This window comes from Mustela erminea, chromosome 13 (genome assembly GCF_009829155.1).
Source record: "Mustela erminea isolate mMusErm1 chromosome 13, mMusErm1.Pri, whole genome shotgun sequence".
NCBI classification, from domain to species: Eukaryota; Metazoa; Chordata; class Mammalia; order Carnivora; family Mustelidae; genus Mustela; species Mustela erminea.
Genome location: NC_045626.1, coordinates 61995797 through 62019528, shown reverse-complemented (window position 1 = coordinate 62019528; position 23732 = coordinate 61995797). Strand labels below are relative to the sequence as shown.

General features: G+C 58.1%; 1 protein-coding gene across 3 annotated transcripts; it reads left to right on the top strand.

Moving 5' to 3' along the window:
• Nucleotides 1-290: 290 nt before the first annotated feature.
• On the top strand, nt 291-23554 carry LOC116571698 (proline dehydrogenase 1, mitochondrial). Of its 3 annotated transcripts, none has more exons than XM_032309891.1 (14): nt 291-516; nt 5886-6094; nt 11470-11504; nt 12005-12154; nt 13637-13701; nt 13866-13982; nt 14437-14516; nt 16058-16139; nt 16806-16898; nt 16993-17139; nt 17998-18173; nt 19331-19429; nt 22785-22873; nt 22948-23554. In XM_032309891.1, exons 2-14 carry the CDS (start codon nt 5937-5939, stop codon nt 23133-23135), a joined length of 1479 nt encoding a protein of 492 aa, XP_032165782.1. In that variant the 5' UTR covers nt 291-516; nt 5886-5936; the 3' UTR covers nt 23136-23554. The 3 variants fall into 3 exon arrangements, 2 of the variants coding, with proteins under 2 accessions (XP_032165782.1, XP_032165781.1); XR_004277951.1 differs by lacking the exons at nt 291-516; nt 22948-23554 and adding exons at nt 1164-1470; nt 19643-19851; XM_032309890.1 differs by lacking the exon at nt 291-516 and adding an exon at nt 1164-1470.
• Nucleotides 23555-23732: the final 178 nt, after the last annotated feature.

Genomic DNA, 23732 nt, shown 5'->3' with positions numbered 1-23732 from the left:
TTGCTGTTGGCCCCCATGCGCAGCAGCACTGAGGGCCTGAAGCGGTGGGGCTAGGAACCGTGGGGGCTGCAGGGGTTTCCAGGGGAACCTGGAGGTCCATGCTTGTGCGTTGGGTGGGCAGTGGGACTGGGAAGACGGAAAGAACGGAATTGCGCAAGCCCCTAAGGAGCCCCCTTCCCCTCGCGCCCTAGGCCTAGGAATGAGGAAGAACAGCTTCCAAAAATGCCCCTGTATGGGAGAAGCGGCACCGCCTTCCGGCCTTGCTGGCTTCTACACCCTCCCCGCCTCAGCAGAGGAGCCCGGGTGTGCAGGTGCGCGATGGCGCAAATGCGCGGGCTCTGGACCCACAGGGCCAGCCTAAGGACCTGGGATACCCAGAGGGAAATCGTATGACTGGTTGCGTATCCGGTCGCAGGAGGCGCGGGGTCTCCTAGGGGAAATATTGAATCAGGAATAAGCAGCCAAGGCGACAGGGTCTCTTTCGGGGATGTGGCCATAGGCTGAGGAGGGTTTCAGGCGAGCTTGGCGCCGCTGGGTAGCGGAGGCTGCCGCAGAACACGCTCCCTTCGGGAACTCGAAGGGGTCTGGCCTCCTAGGAAGGGGGCGCGCGGCTTGGAGCGCGGGGCCACCCAGCGGAGGGCAGTGGACCTAAGGCGGGGCGGGGTAAGACCTCCCGAGGAGACCTAGCCGCTGGGGGCGCTGGGCGCGGTTTTCATAGCAGTGGGTACGGGATCTGGGGCAGGGCATCTGGCGCAGGGCGGGGCCGCACTACAGCAGGCGCGACTCGGAGCGGCTCTGTCCTCCAGACTTGAGGGTCCGGCTCAAGGGCGCGGGGCGGGGTCTCCCGAGGAGAGGGCGCGGCTCAGGGTGTGGAGCGCGGTTTCTCGGACAGAGCGCGGTTTCTCCAACCCAAGGCGCGGGCTCTGCGGCGAGGCGGGACTTCGCTAGAAGACTCTGCGCCAGGGATGGGGCGGGGCCTCCCAACGAGGAGGCGTGGCTCAGGGCGTGGGGCGATGTCCACAGGAGGGAGGGCGTGGCTCAGGATGGGGGCGCGCGTCCTGGGGCGGTGCAGGGTCTCTCGAGGAGAGGGCGTGGCTGGGCGCGGGGCGGAGCCGGCGGGGCGGGGCGGGGCCGGCGGGGAGAGGCGGGGCCGGAGGGAAGTACTTAAGAAGTCGCGAAGCGAACGGACGCCCCGCCATGGCTGTGAGGCGCATCGTTTCTGCGTTGCGCCGCGGCACTTTCCGCATCGCCCCGCTGTCCACCGCGCCGGCGGCTCGCGAGCAGACTGCCGCAGGCCGGGAGGCTGCGCCAGGATGCGGGACTGCAGAGGCCGCACGGCCGCCGGTGCCTGTCGTGGACTTCGGCAACACTCAAGAAGCGTACCGCAGCCGGCGCAGCTGGGAGCTGGTGCGCAGCTTGCTGGTGCTGCGCCTGTGCGCCTCGTCCGCGCTGCTGGCGCACCACGAGCAGGTGGGTGCGCGGGCTCGCGGGCGCGCGGGCGGGCGGGCAGGTGCGCACCGCGGCGTGCAAGCAGGGACACGCGCCGGATCCTCTGTGTGTTGCCGGAAACTTCATGAAGTTTTACTGTAAAGCGCGGGCCCCTTGAGCATCGCTTGTAGCCGGGAAGTCAGGAAGGGAGGTGTTTCCTGCATTCCCTTTTGGGCCTCGTGAATTTTCCTATATTCCAGTCACTACTAACTAAAAACAAAGACCAGTTTCTGAAGCTTTAAGGTATAAGCTGCTTGCAGTAATGCAAAGTTGTCACCAGAAATTTAAATGGAGTGTCTTCCGTGTGGCCCGCAGGGAAATCTTGGTGGTGTCAAAGGGCTCATGGCCTGGGAACCCAGAGTTCTCAGAAGATGTGACTCAGGAGTTCACTAGATACAGCCATTCCGAACAGTTCACTAGATACAGCCATTCCCCCAGTGTTGGGGGAAATGGGAAGCCACTTGAACTACAGTTTTTATTACTTCAACATAGTGACTTGTGGAAAGTGTGAGGGCTTTGGGGAAGTAAAAAGCAGAACACCGTCTTAGCCACTGTCAGTCTGGACGTATGGAAAAGGCAGTTTTTCAGGATCCTGGGAACAGTTTGCAAGGGTGCTGTTGTTGGTGCTAAGGGTCTGGAAGGCTCTTCCTCAAGTGAGACTGTGCTGAGTGTGTGGTATTGCCTATCTTGGCCCCTGGAGAAGGCTGGGGAGGCTGGACCAAAGAAGAGCACCAAGCCACACTTGAAGAAGAGCACCAAGCCACACTTGAAGAAGAGCACCAAGGCACACTTGGTGAAGATGAAACCACAGTGGGTGGGAGGTGAGGGTACAGGTCAGAGTCAGAGTTGGGAGGGTCTGAGGGCATGGTGAGGCCAGCAGAGTGTTGGACTGGGTCTTTCCAGAAGTTGTACTCTGATGCAACCTGGGACTGATGGTAGTGGAAGTGGAAGGGGAATGTGGAGGAGGAAGGGATAGAACTGGAGAGGTAGAGGCTTCTGGGAAGCCATCTGTGTTTGTGGTAGACGAGGATGCCCTTTGGCAAACTGGTGGCTGTGGAGTGTCAGGCCAACTGGTGAGGAGGGTGGAAAGGGACACTCACCGGTCAAGGAACCTGGCTGGGGGGGTGGTGAAGGTGATGAGAACCCTCTGGGGAGCACCAGCGTCTGAGGGGCAGCCTGAAAGGAGCAGCAGGTTCTCGGGGTGCAGTGGTCAGGAGGGAGGAGGTGGCTGAGGGGTGGGAACACCTAGGAGAGGGAGTGGCTGGCTGTGAGGTCTCTGTGGAGGGCAAGGGCAGGGACTTGGCTCCTGCAGTTGAGGTGTCATGGGACTCTGGGTGGGACTGCGATGCAAGGGGCAGGAATGGCGAGGGCTGCCGTCGTGTGGAAGGGAGGGAGTGAAGGCTTGGAGCCATCCAGGCCGTATTTCTCCCATCTCAGCACTAAGCATTCTTCCTTTGGATCAAAGCCAGAGGAGAAGCTAGCAGAGCTGGAGACTATTGGGTACTGTGGGTGACCGCTGCCCAAGGGCCAGAAAGTGCTGGAGTGCAGGGACCCCGGTGGGTGCCTGAAGGTGTGGGAAGGCTTCTCCCAGGCTTCCCTCCCATCCCACCTGTGCCCTGAGGACGCCTTCAGGGAGCCCTCTAAGGGTGCTCTGTGTGCCCCCTGGAAAACCTGTTCCACCCCAACATTGCCAGTGGTCACACTGGTGTCGGTGGCCTTGGTGGCTGGCACTGGAGGAAATGGGGCAATGGGGCAGACACCAGGCTGCAGGCTGCAGAACCAGTACTTACTTACCCTGTCCTCTGGCCTGGGGTAGAAATTCCTCCTGCTGAGGGGCACGGGTCTGTGCAGCTCCTGGGGAGGGGGGCAGTTGGGGAATCATCAAATCTCTTCCCAGGGAGTGTCAGCCTAAAGCAGCCCTGTTTGAGCTGCTGCATTGGTTTGGGACCCCCTCCTTTGCCAGAAGATAAGGGTTCAGAAAACTCAGGTCTTTCAAGACGAAGGCTCCTGTGCTTGGGTGTAAGCCAGTACAGACGGGGGTAAAAGAAGAGGAAGGGGACAGTCTGGATGGTGTTGTTGGCCTTGGAGGACAGGGAGGAGAGAGAACCGGCTTTAGCCCTCCTTACTCTGCACACACCTGTTTGAGTCTTTTTCAGTGAGAACAAGTATATGTGTTCTTAGGGCAAGTTTCTAAGCCCACGAAGGATGCCCCCATCTGGAGAAGAGTGTGGGCTGCCTTCCTCTCAGGCTGTGCACCCCAGGGATACACCTGACGCTAGGAAGTTTTTCAAGGGATGGCTTTGCTCTGGAGTTAGCTTTGGAATCGCCAACCCCACCCCATGTGCTTCCATAGCCTTCTGTGATGGGCTGGCTTCCTATTGCCAGGGTGGGGGGGTGAGTGACCTGATCAGTGACCTGGGCGGCCTTCCCTGCCATTCCTTTTGAGCCCCGCCTTCCCTTGGGGAGCTGGTCAGTGCAAAGTGTGGGGGCGGGGGAAGGTATGGGAGTGGGAGGTTACCAGCCCAGGGCTCCCCTGGGCCAAATTCCAACATCTGCCTGGATCCTGCTTCTTTGATTAACATTGGCTGTGGCTGCTTTCATGCTTCACTAGCAGGGTGGAGTAGTTATGACCATTACCGTGGGGCCCACACAGCCTACGTTATTTATCATGTGGCCCTGGACAGGAGATTTGGCTGGCCCGAGAGTAGACGGCTGGCCTGTTTCTGCATGGGGTGGCTCCTGACCCCTCTCAGGACTAACACGTACCATAGCCAGGTGATGGTATTCAGGTGTCCAATTGTGCCCCACCTACCACTGGGGTGATCTTTGATCTAATCAAGACCCTGCTTTTCCTCTGGCCAGGCTGTTGTGGCCCATGGATTCCCTGACCTCTGGCCTGGGCTTTGTGGGGCCAAGGCAGTCTTCTCTGTTCTCCCTAGTCGGTCTCTCATTTTCCGTTACTCATCCTCTTTACAAAAACAGTGAGATGCAGTGGAACGGAGTGCACAGAGAGGCTGTGGCAAGGCAGAGGGGATGGCCTGGAGACTCAGGTTTATTCCTAAGGGTCTCGACCAAGTGCCAACCTGTGATTCCAGGTATGTCTCCCCTCTGGCCAGTGTGGGGCTGCTAAGGATTGGTTTGGGTGTGAAGGTGTTGGATTTGCTCATACTTCTTTTTAGACAAGGGGTTGTTCCCCAAAGGGGTTCTGTTATCTATTGGGTTTGGCAGACCTCAGGCTTTTTCTGTCTCAGAGCTAAGCCTGGGGGACAGTGGACACACAGGAATTCCCAGATGTGCTCTCCCAATAGCCTTCCCTTCCAGCCTGAGAGGACTCCGCTGTCTTCATTCCTTCCTGCCCTGGCTATCCCAGTGCAGGGGATCTTTGCAACTTCTGTGTCTTGGCAAGCCCCCTCTCTGGATCTAAGTTAGCAGACATCTCCCACCCATCATGCCCTCACCACTGTTCTGAATCACTTTGTGGAGGTGACTCTCTTCTTCGAGGTTCCTCCCCTACTGGGATATATGCTCCTTATCTGTTTTGTTTAGCCTACCCGGCACAAAGCAGCGGCTCAGGACTTGGAATGAATGACAGCAGAAATTGGGGATGTGGCAAAACGTGATTGGAGGAGAAAACTGAGTGGTTTATGGGCAGCTGTCTTCCTCAGGGGCACGTCCACTCGAGCTGTGGGTTTGCTGTGGCCCTGGATGATGGTACTGAGTCCCCAACTGGTCCTACAGTGGGCTCCCATCTCCCAGACTCCGTAGATGCTCACCTGGCTTATTGTTAGCCCAGGGCTCACTCCAGCTGAAGTTAGACTCCTTCTGAATTTAGCTTGTGCTCCTCTGCTCGGCAACCACTGGAGGGCTGGCCCCTTGCCAGGCACTGTTTTAGGGACTTGGAATAAGCAGTGAACAAAACATTGAAAAATCTGGGTGCTCGCCTGCTAGGAAGCTGTATCAAAGTCTCCTCCCACCCGGCATAACCCGCTGAGGTGTGGATACAAAGAATGTTAGGATGAACACGTGCACTGAGATTCCCAGAGAGACCTGCTATTCATTTCTTTATCCACCGAGTGATGGTCAGACACCCGCTGGGTGCTGCTGGGGTCACCTGTGAGCATGCAGGGCAGGGCGGTGAGTGGCTGTTGGCGGGGCTGGGGGGCGTGCCCTGGGACCTCTTCCTCCACGAGGAGTGGATTGACAGTAGCTACAGGCGGAGAAACGAGCTGCTGCCAGTGGTGTCCACTGCTAAACCAAGGCCGGGAGTCGAGTTTGGCCCAGGGGAGAGTGTGCCAAGGTTTTATGGTTGGAGCGAAAGGGGTGGGGGAAGCAAGTGTGTCCTGCTGGGGACAGGGGAGGCCGGGCAGCCAGGACAGCCCTCTCCTTCTGCCTTTCAGCTGCTCCATCTTGCCAGGAGACTTCTGGGGCAAGGGCTGTTCGAAAAGCTGATGAAGATGACCTTCTATGGGCAGTTCGTGGCCGGCGAGGACCAGGAGTCCATCCGCCCCCTGATCCGGCACAACAGGGCATTCGGAGTGGGCTCCATCCTGGACTATGGGGTGGAGGAGGATCTGAGCCCCGAGGAGGCTGAGCGCAAGGAGATGGAGTAAGGCGCACCTGGGCATCTGGTCGTTACCCTGAGGCATCCTGGGGCCAGCTGGGGCTGGGCTGGGAGAAGGCTCCCCCCAAGGCTGGGAGAGCTTGGTCAGCCTACTCACCAGCGACCTGCCTGGGCTCTGCCCGGGCTCTGCCTGGGGTCCTGGCAGTTTTGTGCCGTGAGATTGACAGCTATGGGCTTTCACAAAAGGCCTCCTGTGCACAAGGCTGGAGGAGGGGCAGGGACTGGGGAAGGCAAACCACAGTCCAGGGCCCGATGTGGCCTACCTGCCTGGTTTTGTGCAGTTTGCAAGCTGAGATGGTTTTTTTTTTTTTTCTTCTTAAATGGTTGAAACAAAGCAAGAATAATATTTTGTGATACGTGAAAAGTATTTGAAATTCAAATCACTTTGGCTCTAGAGGGGCAGAGTTGAGTAGCTGTGGCAGGTGCCATATGGCCCACAAGGCTGAAGATAGATGCTGCCTGAGCGTTTATGAAAGATGTTTGCTGACTCTGGCCTAGGAGGAGCTCTGGTTTCCTGTTCCTAAAGCATCTCTTCAGAGGGAGCGCTGACCTGCTGAACAGGGGCCCACTGCCTCAGCCTCGCCTAGCTCCTTTCTGTCTTCTTCTTTTTTTAAAAATTGTCTTTGATTTCTTAATTTTCTTTTATTTTATTTTTAAAGATTTTATTTATTTATTTGACAGTGAGAGAGCACAAGCAAGGGGAACAGCAGGCAGAGGGAGAGGGAGAAACAGGCTCCCCACCGAGCAAGGATCCTGATGTGGGACTCAATCCCAGGGCCCTGGGATCATGACCCGAGCTGAAGGCAGATGCTTAACCATCTGAGCCACCCAAGCACCCCACCCTGCCCCTTTTAAAGACTTTATTTTTTTTAAAGACTTTATTTATTTATTAGAGAGAGAGCATGAACCAGGGAGGGGGTGTGCAGAGGGAGAGGGAGAAGCAGACTCCCTACTGAGGAGGGAGCCCAATGCAGGGCTCTATCCCAGGACCTTGGGATCATGACCTGAGCCAAAGGCAGGTGCTTAATCAACTGAGCCACCCAGGCACCCCTTCTGGAAGGGTTTTCTGATCAGAGGGTGGGCTCTGCCTGATGAGTGTGGAGCCTGGCAGGCCTGGTGTGTACCCAGGGGTCCCAGAAGGGAAAGGCAGCCAGGAGCAGTGTGGCAGGCTGACCTAGGCTCTTCTCCTGAGGTCACCAACTTGCTGCAGGACCTGTTCTCTGTGCAGTGAGCATAGGGACAGATAGGTACCTCCCTGACCGACCCTCTGGGCCACAGAACAAAATTAGAGAACGAGGCCACCCTCTGCTTCCTGGAGAGGTGGCCGCACAGGAGATCCCGGCAAGACCAGCCCTTCCTCTTTGCAAAATGCCCATTTCTTATGCTGGTACCTGCACCCCTCCATTTCAGGCCTTTGCTTGCATTTGGGGCCCTTAGTTCTGAGAGCAGCTGTGCCTGATCACGTGAGGCTTGGGATAAACCTGCTGAGTAACCTGTCCTGTCTCAGGCTGGGGTGTTTGCTCTGGCCTGGGGACAAGAGAGGCGGGGAGTAAGGAGAAAGGCATCACATGAGGCTTCTGCCCTGGGAACGGAATGTCCAAGCCAAGCAGCAGCAGCAGAAGCAGCAGCGGATTGGCCTGGGGAGCCCAGCCCCTGCCTCGCCATTTGCTGTCTTAAAGACGGGGTTCTCCAGCTTGGCACCCCTCTGTGTACTCCTTGTGGGGCTGCTGCCTTCAGTGGGGCTGCCTGTTGAATGAGTAATGAGTTCTCTGTCCCTGCTGTGTCTGGGTTGAGGGCTGAGTGGTTTCACAGTGGGATTTTCTCCCTCTGGTAGGAAGGCTCCTTTCCCAGGGCAATCCAGCTGGCTGGCTGCCTATTCTGCGGGGGGAACATGGGGAGGTGGGCCGGCCTTGCCCTGTCATGGAGCCAAGGAGCCTGTGGCCCAGGGCGACCCTGATGTTTGTGCCTCTGATGCTGTAAGAATCCCTACTTGGTGGACTTTGGGATGTGAATGTTGGCCCCTCCCATCCTAACATGGGGACCACCATCCGTTGTTGGTGACAGGTGTCAGAGACTCACACCCAGCTCTGCTGCCAGGTGGCTCAGTGCCTTTGGAGAGCTATACTGTCAAACTGCCTGGCTTACTGGGTGTTCCTGTTCTGGAGGGGCTCCGAACCATGCAGTCCCCATCCACACAACCCCCATGTGGAGAATTGCTTCTGTGCCCTGGTGGGACAGGGAGCAGAGGTCTGTCTTGATAGTCTTGTCTTGAGGCCCATAGACCCCGCTCTGGGGAGTGATAGAGAGGCTACCACCCCAAGTTAAGGCCATAGGAGTTGGGGAAGGGAGGGCACAGGTGGCATTGGGCCTGCCCTGGGCATGAGCATGCAACGCACAGAGAGGATGGACATGTCTGAATGCACAGGGTGCCCAGTAGCCTCCCCGAGGGTCTGAGTAGGGAGCCCAGGAAGCAGGAGATGGGAGGCTGTAAGTGCTGGACAAAGAGAGTAGCCATCTAGGACTGGGGTGGGAAGGTGTTTCCCAGAACACCTGCTAGAAGGCAGAGGTCTGGGCCCTGGCTCTAGAAGAGCCCCGCAGAATCTCCCCAGCAGGCTGAGAGCTGTGGGGAACAGGGGCTAGGGTATCTCCCGATGAGTGGCTGTGAGAAGGACCCCCAGGGACAGTGTGGACCGCAGGTGTGTCTGTCGTGGCTCTGCAGACCCAGGGCTAGCTGGCAGCTCAGAGCAGTGGCAGCTCTCTCCGGGGCTGGTGGTGCAGGGTGCACAGAGCACCTGGGTGCTGCCTAGAGTCAGGGTCTTGGGGGGCCAGGGAGGTAGGTGTGCAGATGGGAAGGAGCCCCATTGGACTTCTCTGCGGTTCTCTCCCTCCGGTCACCTGCATTCCCCAGCGGAGACCCAGAGAGGGCTCTCCTCACTTTTTGCTTTGTTCTAAAAGGCATCCGACCAACACATCCCCCAGTGTAGCAGGTGGAGCTTGGAGGCGGCCAGGGGGATGGACGGTCAGGCCTTCCTGCCACCTGTCCCCTGGGCCGCTGGGATTCACCCTCCTCTGCGCTCTGCCCCTGGGTGCGTTCTCTTCTCTCTTTCACATCCTGGGCTTCGCAAGTGTGTGTGTGTGCACAGTTGCGAGTTTCCCTTGGTGATGTGACCCTTCTCCCCTCCACTGCGCCTGGCAGCTGCCATCTTAGTCTTCTCGTGACCCACCCTCCAGGCCCTGTTGAGAGTGTGGCCTGGATCCTTGCTGGTGCCATCTGCTTGGAGACAGGCCGCTGCCCTCTGACCACACGGCAAGGCAGCCAACCCGGTTCTCCTGCTCAGTCCATTGCTGAAGTGCTTCCTGTCTGGTCTGTGCCCGGGAGGTTCATTGATGGAAGCAGCCACAGCCTCTGCTTTCCTGCCGCTGGGCCTGCTGGCGGCGAGGAAGGGAGTAGCCAGTGATCCCCTGTGCCTTTGGAGCCTGGCTGGGCTTGGAGGGTGGGCAGGCCAGTGCTGGGCTACTGGGGGCCTTTTAGATAATGATTTCCCATGTGAATGGAATGCGGCCCTGCCTACAAGGCAGGAACCTTGGAGACGAATACCTGTGTTTCTCTGAGCCATGGGCTGTGTGGTTCCAAAGATGATGGGGCTCGAGCCATCCTTCTGCCTGTTTGTACCTGGGCCAACAGCCTGGGGCTGTTCTTATGGGGCCCCTTGTTCCCGGTGGAGATGTTATTGCATGGGGCCGACCTCTCTCTCATGTTACAGAGTCAAATGTTGTCACACAGTGATACCTCACCCTCTTCTCTTCTGAGCATCAAGCACGTGTGTCTAGCTGGCATGAAGTGGCTCCTGTTCCCCATCCCCCGGTTACGGCCCTGTGGGCTGTGCAGCAGGGTGTGGGGGGCCTCCTGCCCCTGGAGTCCTGGGTCCTGACCTGGGGCATCCTGGCTCAGAGTTGCCAGGTATGGGCACTGGGGTCACGCAAGAGCCAGGGTCCAAAGGGAGGGCTCTCTGGAGGGTGGCCAGCTGCCCCCGACTTGCTGTAGGAGTAGGGAGGTCAAAAGCTGCCTTGGTTGGCTTTTTGACTCGACTTGAGGCCACTGCAGGTGTGGTTATCTCTCAGCAGCATCGCTAGCTTTACCTCTGTCTCAAGTGGGTGGGTGGGGCGGGCTGGAATAGGTCTCCTTTTCCTGTGAAGTATGAGCAGAGCCTCAGGGACCCCAGGGTCTGAGCCTCTGGGAGGTCACTGGATAGCCGCAGGGCTTTGGCTGAGCTCTTTCTGTGGGAACTGACTTAAGAGCCTTTAAATACAAAGTCACATGATATATGAAGCCCCTCGAATGCCACCCCCCAGGCCTGGGTAAGAGTGATGGTGAGCCGCTCCTTCCTCTGGGTGGGCTTGGCCGGGACATTTGCTGTCCCAGACAGCAGGACCGCTGAAGGGTGGACAGTGTCCACTGTGATTCTGGCAGGGGTCCAGGATTGGGGTGCCGTAGGGCAGGGGCAGGCCTGATGGGGGTGGTGAGGGCACAGCTGAGGGACTGCAGGGAGGCCAGGGTGGCGGGGCTGAGCCTGAGTTCTGGGCAGAGGAGCCATAGTCTCAGGCTGGCCTCACTGTCCTGTCCTCATGAAGGTGGGGGGTGTTATTTGAGTATGATGGGAGGGCTTGCATTTTAAAAGAAAAATTCTGGTTGTCACTTGAAAGATACACTGGAGGGGCAAGAATGAAGCAGGGGGCTGTCAGGTACTGGCCGGAGGTGGAGCTAGCTGTGGGCCCACCCAGGCAGGAGTCCAGAGCCGGGCCTAGGGCTCCTGGTGGTTGGAGGGGCCTGGATGTAGGGGGCATAGAGCAAAACGAGGAGCCTTGCTCCTCACCTTTGGGAATTCTGTGCACTGGTGGTTGCTCAGGTCCATGCCTTCTCAGCGCTGGCTGGCCCCCGAGGCTCCATCTTTCTTTGAGAAGAAATGCCGCCACAGCTAGCTTTCTTCAAGCACCTGTTCCATGCTTTGGGCTGTCAGCTAGTTGTACTCACTCCTCACCTACCCACGAGGAATCTGAGGCTTCTCCAGGGTGTAGGGCTTGTAGGCCCGGTGGGTCTGTGAGGCTGCTGCCCCACCCTGCTCAGGGAGGTGACCCTGCAGGCCTGGGTTGCGTGTGTGGGGAGGAAGGTGGGGCATGTGAGTCACTCTTAACCTGCCTGGGCTAACCCAGCCCTTCTTCTCCAGCCCTCCTTGTTGGGTCAGTTTCAGTGCTCAGCCTCTGGCTTCCTCTCACCCGCACCTGCTCAGAGGGAACCTGTGCTTGTCACTTGCTGCCTGAGGTGGCCTGACCCACCCTCACCCTCTTCTTCCTTCCCACAGGTCCTGTACGTCAGCTGTAGAGAGGGAGGGCAGTGGTGAGTAAGAGGAGGCTGCTCAGGACCAAACACTCTCTCTACTTGTCCCCTCCCCTGTTCCCAACCTCTCCCTGGGAGACCTTGGTTCAAGGGCACAGGCGAGACTGGGGGCCGAGGCTTCTCCCTGCGTGCGCGTGACTTCTCCCTGTACGCTCCCAGGCTGTTGCCCTGAATCTGCTGACATCCTCAGGACGCTCCCAGGGGTCCTGGTCCCCTTGGCCTTTGGGGGATCTGGCCTCTGCCCTTTTGGCCAGGTTTGCCATGTGACTAGGGCTCAGCCGGGGAGAAGGAACAGTGAGCGTAGAAGCAGGGAGTGATGGGCAACACGGTGCAGGGAGGCCTCATGGCCGCCGGGGAGCCAGTCCCGAGGGCAGGGGGCTGGGGGCCATCAGCAGGTCCTGCTAGAGGCCGGGGAAGCCCTGTGTTTGCCCAGAGTTGGGCGGGACCAAGAGCACTGTATGCAGCCCGTGTGTACTCAGGCCACATGCTTGCCCCTCCAGGTACAAGTAAGAGAGAGAAGCAGTACCAGGCCCACCCGGCCTTTGGAGACCGCAGGGACGGAGTCATCAGTGCCCGCACCTACTTCTATGCCAACGAAGCCAAGTGTGACAGCCACATGGAGACGTTCTTGGCCTGCATTGAGGCTGCAGGTGGGGCCCCCCTCTCTGCTGGCTGGACACCTGCCAGGGAGGGCTGACCCCCCATGTGTGGAGATGCTGATGGCTGAAAGTGAGGCCAGGCTGGAGCACTCGCCTGGGGCTTCCCCTCTGGGTGGCCTAGACAGTCAGTCATGGGGATGACATAGGCTAGGCTACAGTCATACCGGGGTCACGCCTTAGTCCAGCCCTGTCCAAGGAGCTCGGCACCCCCTGCCTCTTCCCAGTGCCTGGATGGGAACCTCAGGAAGGCTGTCAGCAGGCTGAGCTGCCTTCTGTCTGGGTCAGGGGCTTGAACCTAGCCACATGTGGCACTTGGGTTTGCCAGTGGCAGCATTGTTCCAGGAGCTGGTACCAGGGAGGACTCCTTCCCCACCCCTGCCCCCACCTCTGGGAGGGGTGCTTGCCTAAGGAGACGAGTCAGGTGGGCATGCCCCAGCCCCACCGCGTGGCCCCAGCAGCCCTTCCGTCAGTAGGCTCTGTACCTGCCTAATGTTGGAATGGGTGGGAGTGAGTGGTGCTCAGAAGCGCCCTTGTGCGAGCAGGGCTGGGGAGATGCCGGCTGGTCAGGCAGAGACTTGGCTATGCGGGTCCAGAGCAGGGGGGCGCCTCCTTCCTCTGTGCCCGCTCTGCCTAAAGCAGACATCAGAGAAGTGAAGGCAGGTCATGGGTTTCTGGAAGGGAGAAGAGAGGCAAGTGTGGTTGAGCACCCTTTGTGTCCACCCTCTATTCTGCTGGGTGGTTCTGGGTTCTGTGAACCCTAGGGCTCCCCCCAGCCCCATGGGCAGCCTGGGTGAATGGTATCATGGGAGAGGACTTGAGGCAGGGGCAGAATGACCCAGTCTTGTTGGCTCCTTTGTCCACTGGCTTCCGGGATCCATGTGGCTAACCAACCCTGCCAAGCTGCCTGTTCCAGCCTCTGAGGTGGGGTGCGCCCATGTATTTATGGGCTCAGTAGGAACATCGTCCTTCTGTCTATAAGTGGTTAGGCAGCCAGCCCAAGATACTTGGCCACTTGGGCTCTCCCCTCATGTTCAAGGCTGGGGGGGAGGTGGTGGTGCCTGGGAAGGGCCCCTGGTGCCCCTCAACCTTAGCCTGAGCTGGCCGAGCTCCCACTAGGGCTGCTTCTGGGGAGGGTAGGAAGGCCTGTCCAGGAAGTGTGGCTGCTGTGGACATGGCCGCAGCCCCTGCTAGGGCCGGGTGGGGAAGGGAGGAGTGATCTGCTGAGGCCTTGGCACCGTTAGCAGTCTGACCACTGGATCATTCAAGGCACCGTGGTGGTCTTGGGACCCATCTGGAAGGGAGACCCAGTACTGTGTATGTGGCAGCTGATTGGTAGGAAGGGGGCCATGCCCAGCCATTCGCAGTCCATCACCTGTCTGGTGAGAGCTAACTCTTGAGGGGCTTGGATGCTGGGCCCAGGCTCCTGGACCTCCCCGTCCCCATCTAGAGCCGTAATGGTGTGGCTTCTGATAGGCCAAGCCAGTGAGGACGGCTTCTCAGCCATCAAGCTTACTGCACTGGGGAGACCTCAGTTTCTGGTAAGTGCCAGAACCTTCCACCCGCAGAACTGGTTAAGAACTTGGGGTTGCTGGGAGCCGGGCACATAGGTGGAACTGGGAGGGGGCCCAGGGGCTCTGCAGGGGTCTTGGGGGTGGGAAGCTGGGCATGTGCCGGAGACGATGGCTCAGGCCTGCACTCGTAGCTGCAGTTCTCAGATGTGCTGACCAAGTGGAGACGATTCTTTCACCAAATGGCTGCAGAACAGGGGAAGGCTGGTGTGGCTGCCGTGGATACGAAGTTGGAGGTGGCTGCATTACAGGTGGGACAGCCTTGCCCTGGTGGGTGTGAGTGGGTGGGCACTGTTGGGGCTGAGGGGATGGGGGGAGCCCTGCCCAGGAAGAACTGGCCAGGAAGTGTTTGAGGTGGGTTTCCAGAGACCTGTAGCGCGCCCTGCCCGCCCGCACAACGCTGGGGGCTGCTGGGAAGGAATCTGAACAGAGGCTGAGGGCATGCTGGGTGGGAGGGCTCGGGGAGAAGGGTTTGCCTTTCAGAGTACTGCAGAGCTGTGGGTCCAGGGAGGGGCACCAGGAATGGGTAAGAATAGACCTGTCTGTGAGGCAGGAACACCCAGACTGTATCCCGTTCACATTAATGGTGTAATAAAGTCAAAAGAGCAACAGAGACGTATGGAGGTTGGGGTAGGGGTGGGTAGGAAATGTTAATGAACGGGACTGGGGTGGGTTCATGGGCCTGGCAACTCCTTATTTCCCAAGGAAAGCGTGGCCAAGATGGGCATCGCATCCAGGACGGAGATTAAGAACTGGTTCACTGCAGAGACCCTGGGCGTGTCTGGGTAAGAGTGGGCCCTGAGCCAGGAATTTGGGAGTATCTGCCCTGATTCAGCCATGGTTTCAGCAGAGCCCCAATGGCTTCTCCCACTCCTGGTTGCCCTCCTAAAGAGCATGGGCCTGGGGTGATAATGCTGAGGGACCTTTTCCCTGAGACGCACAGGAGTTGACCAGGGAGCCTGGAGTCCCCCCTATAGCTGGGTAGGAGTGCCCCTGAACTAGCAGGGCTGCTCATAGAATTGCTTGGTTCCTGAGTAAGGGTGCCACACTCGGTTCTCCCCGGGACCCACATGGTAGGCCGACAGAAGGTTGGGACAGCTGAGATCCTGCAGGGGCCCACACCTCATCCCGAGGGGTCTGGAAGCTGGGACTGAGATCACTAGGGCCCTTAGGGTGGTAGCAGCTGTCCTCTTACATTCAGGGTCTGTCTTCATCCTGGCCTCCCATGTTTGGCTATTTCCCAAGCCTGACAGGGCCCATGGTGTTCTTCGTGTTCAACCCTGGTTTTTTTTTTTTTAAAAGATTTTATTTATTTATTTGATAGGGAGAGACACAGCCAGAGAGGGAACACAGGCAGGAGGAATGGGAGAGAGAGAAGCAGGGTTCCCGCTGAGCAGAGAGTCTGATGCAGGGCTCGATCCCAGGAGCCTGGGATTATGACCTGAGCTGAAGGCAGACGCTTAACAACTGAGCCAACCAGATGCCCCTCAACGCTGTTTTTTTTTTTTTTTTAAATATTTTATTTATTTATTTGACAGAGATCACAAGTAGGCAGAGAGGCAGGCAGAGAGAGAGGAGGAAGCAGACTCCCTGCTGAGCAGAGAGCCCGATGCAGGGCTCGATCCCAGGACCCTGAGATCATGACCTGAGCCGGAGGCAGAGGCTTAACCCGCTGAGCCACCCAGGCACCCCCAACGCTGGTTTTTTTTTTTTTTTTAAAGATTTTTCTTTATTTATCTGACAGAGATCACAAGTAGGCAGAGAGGCAGGCAGAGAGAGAGGAGGAAGCAGGCTCCCTGCAGCGCAGAGAGCCCAATATGGGGCTCGATCCCAGGACCCTGGGATCATGACCTGAGCGGAAGGCAGAGGCTTAACCCACTGAGCCACCCAGGTGCCCCACGCTGGGTTTTTAATAGCTGTTGCTGCCCCAGTGCAAGAAGGTTCTTGTTTTGGTTTCCACTTTGGTTTCCATTTTTATCTGTCTTTTTTTTTTTTTTTAAGATTTTTATTTATTTATTTGACAGAGAGAGACCACAAGTAGGCAAAGAGGCAGGCAGAGAGAGAGGGGGAAGCAGGCTCCCCACTGAACAGAGAGCCCGACGCGGGGCTCGATCCCAGGACCCCGGGATCATGAGCTGAGCCGAAAGCAGAGGCTTTAACCCACTGAGCCACTCAGGCGCCTCCATTTTTATCTGTCTTAAAACTCAACACTAAGGCGGGTTGTGTGGGGGTTGGGCTTGCGGAACTCTTTTAAGGTATGGGCTGGTTTGGGAACTGGGCCCCCCAACATCCTAGTGCCCCTGAGCTGATGCAGCTTCTCCCACAGCACCGTGGACCTGTTGGACTGGAGCAGCCTCATTGACAGCAGGACCGAGCTCTCCAAGCACCTGGTGGTCCCCAATATGCAGGTGACTGACCACGCCTCACTCTTATGGCCTGTCTCATTTCGGTGCAGGGCTGAGAAGGGAAATGTTCCCTGTCCCTTACCCTGGGGGGTAGCTGCCAGGGACCCAGTTGGCTGAGACCAGTGTCCTTCCTGGCCGCACAACACCCCTGTAGTCCAGAGGAAGAGGCCAGATCCCCGAGTGCCCTGCACAGGGGCACAGAGGACCCCGTCATCTGTCCTTGCATGCCGGGTCGTCCCAAACCTCAGTGGCCTGAAATGGCGGTAATCCTGTTATCCCCCATCACAGTCCTGGACTGATGAGCTGGCTGGTTGTAGCTCCCTTGCCATTCTCAGAGGGCGGTGGGAGCTGGGGTCATTGCGGAGGGGTCCCACTATGGGAACAGATACCTTGGGTGCAGGCCAGACCTGGGGCAGTTAGCCCTGTGAGTCAGAGGGTGCTGGCTGGCAGTAAGGTTCTGGGGTACCATGGTGCCAGGTGGCCTCAGGTCAGGGCACAGATGAGGGAAGGGGTGGGGACGAGGGGCCTTGCTGGTCCTGGGGACCATGCACTGGGTATTGGCGGGGACCTGCACACATGGGCAGGAGGGTGCCCTGGGGCTGGGGATGTGGAGGCTTTCAGAGGTGGGAGCTTGGAGCCCTACTGTGGCCTGACTCCATGCTGCCCCAGACAGGACAGCTGGAGCCACTGCTGTCGCGATTCACCATGGAGGAGGAGCAGCAGATGACGAGGATGCTGCAAAGGATGGATGTCCTGGCCAAGGTCGAGGACCCTGGGATGTGCACAGAGCGTGGGGTGGGGAACCTGTCTCACCTGACCCCAGTCAAACCCTCTGTTGGACCCCTGTGCCTCTCAGAGAGCCACCGAGATGGGCGTGCGGCTGATGGTGGACGCCGAGCAGACCTACTTCCAGCCGGCCATCAGCCGCCTGACACTGGCAATGCAGCGCAAGTTCAATGTGGGGAAGCCACTCATTTTCAACACATACCAGTGCTACCTCAAGGTACAGCCCCTGCCCGCCAACTCCCTGCCAGCCCTTGGCTGGGGGGATGCCCCTTGTCTAAGTCCCGTGCTGGTGTGGGGAGAGGCCTCTATCTGAGTGTGACTGACTCTGAGCAGGAAGAAAGGCCCAGGGCCCTGTCCCCAGCTGTGTGCCAGCCCCTTCTCTGGGACTTGGATCCCAGAAGGGGTGTCTAAGTGGTAGGGGGAAGGTGAAGGAGCCTTTTTACAGTCTGCTTGATGTGCCTTAAGCCCCAGATTTTGAAGGCCTCACAAGTCACTGGTTTTTGCTGCCATTCTTTTACTTTGGGTCCCATAGGATAGATGAAAGCTCTGGCCCCTCCCTATAAAAAGACTTGCTCAGAATTTTGCATGTACCGGAGGCAGCCGGGGTGCTTCTGGGTGGGATTGCTGAGCACAGACCTAGCCTGGGTTGCTCTGGGACCAGAGCATGGTCCCATGGTTGGAAGACATGGTGTGGGATGGGTGTCAAGGCTCTGGGGGAGCGGGGATGTGGGTGGGTGGGTGGGGTCTAGGCTGGTGTCCACAGCATGCAGCACCCCTGCCCTCGAGTCGGTCCAGGGGAGACTCTCGAGTGCACCGTGGCTGCGGCATGTCATCTATCCCCCAACAGGGTTGTCCCAGGCTGCACAGAAGAATCCCCATTTCTAAGAAACAGATCAAGGGGCCTTCCTCATCCCTGCTTGTCTCCCGGCTCCCCTAAGCACCTGTAGGTCAGGTGGCTGCTGCTGGCACTGGTGTCCCACGGTGACTGTACCCTGCGAGCACCTGGGCCTCAGCGGACACAGGCTGGAGAGGGCCTCATCCCGGTCCTCCTCAGCTGTTGGCCCTGGTCCCCCAGGATGCCTATGACAACATCACCCTGGATGTGGAGCTGGCTCGCCGCGAGGGCTGGTGTTTTGGGGCCAAGCTGGTGCGGGGGGCATATATGGCCCAGGAGCGGAGCCGCGCTGCAGAGATTGGCTATGAGGACCCCATCCACCCTACGTACGAGGCTACCAATGCCATGTACCACAGGTGCGCCAGCCCTCCTTGGCCCTCAGGGCCTCATGGCTTCCTGGGCGGGGGAATGAGAAAGCAGGGCAGGGGTGCTGGTGATGACCCCACATGACGCCCATCTGGAGGGGGAGCAACCCTGCACATCAGAAGCCTCTGCAGGAGTGAGACCTATGCTTGAGACCAGAACTGATGAGCGCCTCTGCTTTTTAATTTACTGTTTCTGTTTTGGATCCCCTGCTTTTGTTCTTCCCTTTTCCAAAACTGTTAAGGTACATTTTTAGCACAGAAAAGCCTACCGAATAAAACTAAACTCGCTCAGTTCCCCCAGCCAGCTCTTGTTGACACTTAGGACAAGGGAGGGATAAGCCTGAGTGGCCCTCCTGACTTGTATACAGCTTTTGCTTTTCCTGTTATGCATCGGGGTAATCCAGACATTCTGTGTCTGCTTTGGGTGTGTGTGTGTGGCTGATGTTGCCATGCAGCAGGGACCGGCCGGGCCTGTGCCTTCACTCTAGGAGGTTGTGTGTGCTGCAAATTCAGACCCCGAGCATCTGCCTGGCTCCTGCTTCCTCCCTGGTGGGGCCCTCTACTTTCCCAGAGCTTCCGCAGTGGCCATGTGCGCCCACATCAGCTTTGGCATCATGCATTCAGCCCCGTGGCCCTTGCTTTTCTACGTGACGCCCATCAGGATCCTCCCGTGTCTGTGTGCAGGCCCACGGTGTTAGCACAACAGCTAGCAGTGTGCCCCTCGGGGTCATTAAGGTGGTGGCCTATGGCACACCTGGCCCCCGAGTGCTCACAGGGACACAGCCGTGGCACATTCCTAGCAGTGGGGTTGTTGGGCCCGAGGATGTGCACCGTGGCTGCCACATGGTAGCACCCTCACACTGTGTGCGGAGGGAGGGCCCCCCCAATCCCTTGTGGACTCCTACCCAGAAGCGAAGCTGCAGGTGTCACGGGTGCCTGGGCCCCTTTGTCCTGGCTAGTCCCCTGTCAAATGTGTCCAGCCCTGGGTGCTGCTCACATTGTCTCTCGTACCTACGAGGTGCTGAGGAATGACAAGTACAGCCTTGGCTCCACTGCTGTGGCCACGCTTGGGAGGGGCGGGCTTGCTGGATGGCCCTGGGCCTGCCTGCGGCCTCTGCAGATGGGGGCTCACGTGGCACTCCCCTCAGGTGCCTTAACTATATCCTGGAGGAGCTGAAGCACAACACCAGGGCCAAAGTGATGGTGGCCTCCCACAATGAGGACACAGTCCACTTCACGCTGCGCAGGTAGGCACCCCCCTCCAGCTGTCTGGTGCTCCCCAGTGGGGGAGAGGCCCAGGAAGCAGGAGCGCTGGCTTCAGTGTCCTGCAGGAGCCTGCCTCCCATGGCCCGCTGGGTGTTGGCGCTGCAGTGGCAAAAAGGCTATTTGCAGTTCCTCTGGTTTATAAAATTAATACCTGACTTATTAAAGTTGCAAAGTCGAAACTGAAATTTCATTAGGTGATGTAAACAGCTTACTGAAATGCACAAATACAGCGTGTAACGTCCGCACCCCTCGGGGGACCTCTGGTGCGTCACCTCGTTTCTAAATAATTTCTCTCACTGCTTTAAACTGCATTGGAATTTAATATAGTCTGTTTTCTCTTTAAACGCCTGTCCTGTGGAGGAAAACTCTGGTAGGATCCATACAAGTCAGATAGAGAAATAAGGTGAAGTAAATTCTTAAGTGTCCCAGTGTCATTACCCTGTTTTTGTGTGTTCTGTCTCAACCAAAGCAGCATCACATGGGGGCGGGTTCTAGCCCCGGTTGCAACCTTCCTGGGCTTGAGGCCCCACAGAAAACACAGCGGCCCCGGTCTGGCTGGCCCGGGTCTGGCTGGCCCCGGCCTTTCCCAGGTGCAGAGCAGGGCGCCCAAGGCCTAAGCTGGGCTCTAGGCAGGAGGACCGGGGAGCAGCCAGGGTGGGGCGCTGCCTGACGAGCTGACTCTGGTTGCCCCCAGCCCAGGCAGGGATGAGGCACTGATTCTCGGCTTATGAGGGCTCTGCTTTTTCACAGCCTGAAACTGCAGCCAGAAACCATGACTTCTAATGCACAGCAGTCATGGCCAGCAGGCTGGGGACGAGAGTGCTGAGGCCACCGACCGAGGTCCCTCTACCCCCACCCGTCCTCCGGCCCAGAGTCCCTGCCAGGGTCAGGTCTGACTGCTTCCGTAGGGTGGGTGGGGGGCAGAGTGGAGTCCCAGCTGGATAGGACTGTTCTGCCTTCTTCACTCTATCCCTAGGCCCTTCCCAGGTGCTCATTTCCTGCCTCGGCTGCACCATCCTTGTCATTGGATGTCAGAGGGCTAGGGGCACCATTTGTGCTCAGTGCAAAAGAAAAAAAGGTTTTTTTAGGTCTAGGCTGACTTTTAAAACAAACACCTGGTAAAGTTATAACTCTTAAAACCTGGTTTTCCCTTAGACTTAAAAATATTACTGTGATGGAAACTTGATCAAAGCTTGAACCCTTAGGCACCAGGGTCCTCCATGAGACGATGTACACAAAGAGCATCCCTGCACCCCTGGCCCAGCCCTTGGGGACCTGCACCCCTGCACAATGCTGGGCCCCTGTGTGGCTCAGTGGTATGGGAGGTGGTGCCCTCTTAGGTTTCTGTTACAAACTCAGCAGGCTCTGCTTGGCCACTCACATTTAATGGAGGGATCATGGGTGGTCCACTCAAACCCCAGCTACATAGAGGGCAGTGGAACCCTGAAAGCTGTAACCTGTCCCCAGAAAGGCTTCCTTCTTCCTGTCTTCTGAATGTTCCTGCCCAGGACATGTCTTAGCAGAGGCAGCTTCCTGCCCTGACCACGTCATCCCACCTCCCCCTGGACTGCCAGCTGAGCATGCTGTCCTTTCCTTGCCTCCTAGGCCCAGGCCAGGCTCCACAGATGCCACTATCGTGGGTCTCTGATGCCACATCAGGGATCTCAGTCTGACAGCCTGGGTCAGCCCTGACCACGTGGCAAAGCAACCTAAATAGTGTATTCTGAACAACAGTGTATTCTGTGGGCCAGCAGTGTGAGCTGGGCTCAGCTGGGGCTGCTTTTGCTGGCCTTGCCTGGGGTCTTTCTTGCATTTGTTGTCAGCTGAGGCCTGACTGGACCAAAATGGCTCCCCCTGTTGGCAGGGGCAGCAAAGGGGGACTGCATCACGCGGCCAGTTTCCAATAGGCCAGCCCAGGCTTTGCCTTATGGTGGCCTCAGGCTTTCAGAAGCCACGGAGAGGGCAAGGCTCTCCCACATCACATTTGCTATTGTCCTGTTGGCCAAAGGAACTCAGGGGGCCCAGCCTAGATGGCAAGTGGCAAGCCCCCACCTGCTGGGAGAAACTGCAGTCACATGGCACAGGGTATGGCCAGGGGTCAGCAGCCATTACTGCGGGAGCCACCGGAAGGTCCCCACCACCGTAGTCAGGTGGGCAGCAATACAGTGGCAGCTGTGCTCTAACAGGGTTCACGTTCACATTCCAGTGAGGACCAAAGATACTTAAACGGGAGACCAGGGCAGCATGGTAGAGATTGTGGCCTGCTTTATACTGGGTGCTCCCCCCTGCCCCAACGTCGGAGTGAGAATCTGCAGGAAGGAGGAAAAGGGCTTGTGGGATGTCCCTCATGCCAGGGTGAGGTGTCCTCAGTGGTCCAAGGGCCAGGGGCCTGAGACAGAAGAGGGGGACCCTGGAGACAGTGAAGCACACTCGTGGCCGACGGCCTGGGTGTGTGTGTGTGTGTGAGGATGACCCAGGCTAACACGCCCCTGGAAGGAGGTGGAAAGACGAGGGCGGGTTCCAGAGCGCTGGTGCAGATATGTGGTGTCTGGACATGTGGATACAGGAAGCTGGAGGTAAAAATGTGGGAATCCTCAGCACACCCGGGAATTTCTGTAAGATCCTACGAGGGGGCATGTGAGGACAGGAGGGGATGCTGGACAGGGTTGGGGGCCATCCACCCCAGCATCTGAGCAGCAGTAACAGAAACACGAGCCTCATCTATTCTAAATGTTCCATTAGCCACACAAAAAAAGATAAAGTTAATTTCAATAATACCCTTCAGCTAGCCCAGCATATCCAAAATATTACCTATATTCAGCATTTCAGAAAAATAATGTATTCTTTTTTCCAGTTTTCAAAATTCCGTGTGTGGGATACTTACAGCCCCTCTCAGTTTAGGCAAGCCGACTTCTAAAGATGGTGGCTTGCCCAAAGGCAGTGGCTAATCCTGGTCTATGGGACAGAGCAGCCAGCAGGAGGAGGACAAGAGACTGGGTCAGGCTGAGGGACTGAGGATGTGGCTCTGAAGCAGAGAGGCTCAAAAAGGGGCAGGGGAGGGCCTCTGAGAGCCTGGGCAGGCTTGCCTCGCTGGGTCAGGGTGCCAGAACAGAGGTCAGGGCAGAAGAGAGGGAAGGGGGAGAAAGTGTAGTGGGATGGGGAAGAGGGAACTTGGCGGCCATGGGCTGAGGTGGGAAGGAGGGCTAACTTGGTTTGGGCAGCACGCCGTCTACAGCCATGCCCGTACTGCAGGGGATGGAGGCTGTAGTGTATGCATGAGGACCAGGTGGCTGGTGGCGGGGTAAGGGGCTCACCTGCCACATCGTCTGTCTGCAGGATGGAGGAGCTGGGCTTGTACCCTGCAGATCGCCAGGTGTACTTCGGACAGCTCTTGGGCATGTGCGACCAGATCAGCTTCCCACTGGGTGAGCTAGGCCTTCCTGGGGAGCAGGGCTGGGGATGCCTGGGGCCGGGACTCACTGCTTGCACCCGTGTACAGGCCAGGCGGGCTTTCCTGTGTACAAGTACGTGCCCTATGGCCCTGTGATGGAGGTGCTACCCTACCTGTCCCGCCGTGCCATGGAGAACAGCGGTGTTATGAAGGGCGCCCGGCGGGAGCGACAGCTGCTGTGGCAGGAGCTCAAGCGGAGGGTCCGCACAGGCAGCCTCTTCCACCGTCCAGCCTAGAGTTCATGGGCAACCATCGTCATCTACCTTCACACTTGGCCTCCAGCCCTGGCCTGGGAGGGGCTCTGGGCGGCCCCAGGCCATTGCCACTGCTATAGCCCAACCCCAACCTCACTTGGACTCACTTTTCATGCCTTGACTGAGACCTGCTAGAAGTGGGGCCTCAGGGCTCCTCTGGCCCCAGCTCTGGATGTGGGTGCTCAAGCTGTGTCTGATGCCTGCTAGAGCCACCGTGAACTGCTAGGAACTGCCTTTCACCAAGTGGGCACGACCATCTCTGCCTGCCCCCATGACCTTGGACCTGAAGTACCACCTTCTGCCAGGGTTCATCCAACCCACGTTCCCCTGAGCCCCACAGGTGGGCAGTCGCCAGGCTGGGAAAGCCAGCCTGGTCAATAAACCACTACTGTAGCCCTTAACTTTGTGCCTGCAGTGCCCTCTCCCTTGCACCGTCATGTGGGGTCAGCAGCAAAGATGGAGTGGCTCTGATGAGTCTGCCTCCCTGGCACCATGTGTCCCTGGGGACCAGGCCCACCGTGGGTGGGGTGGACCCACCAATCCCTTCCTTCAGGCTGTATCACAGGTTTGGCTCTGTGG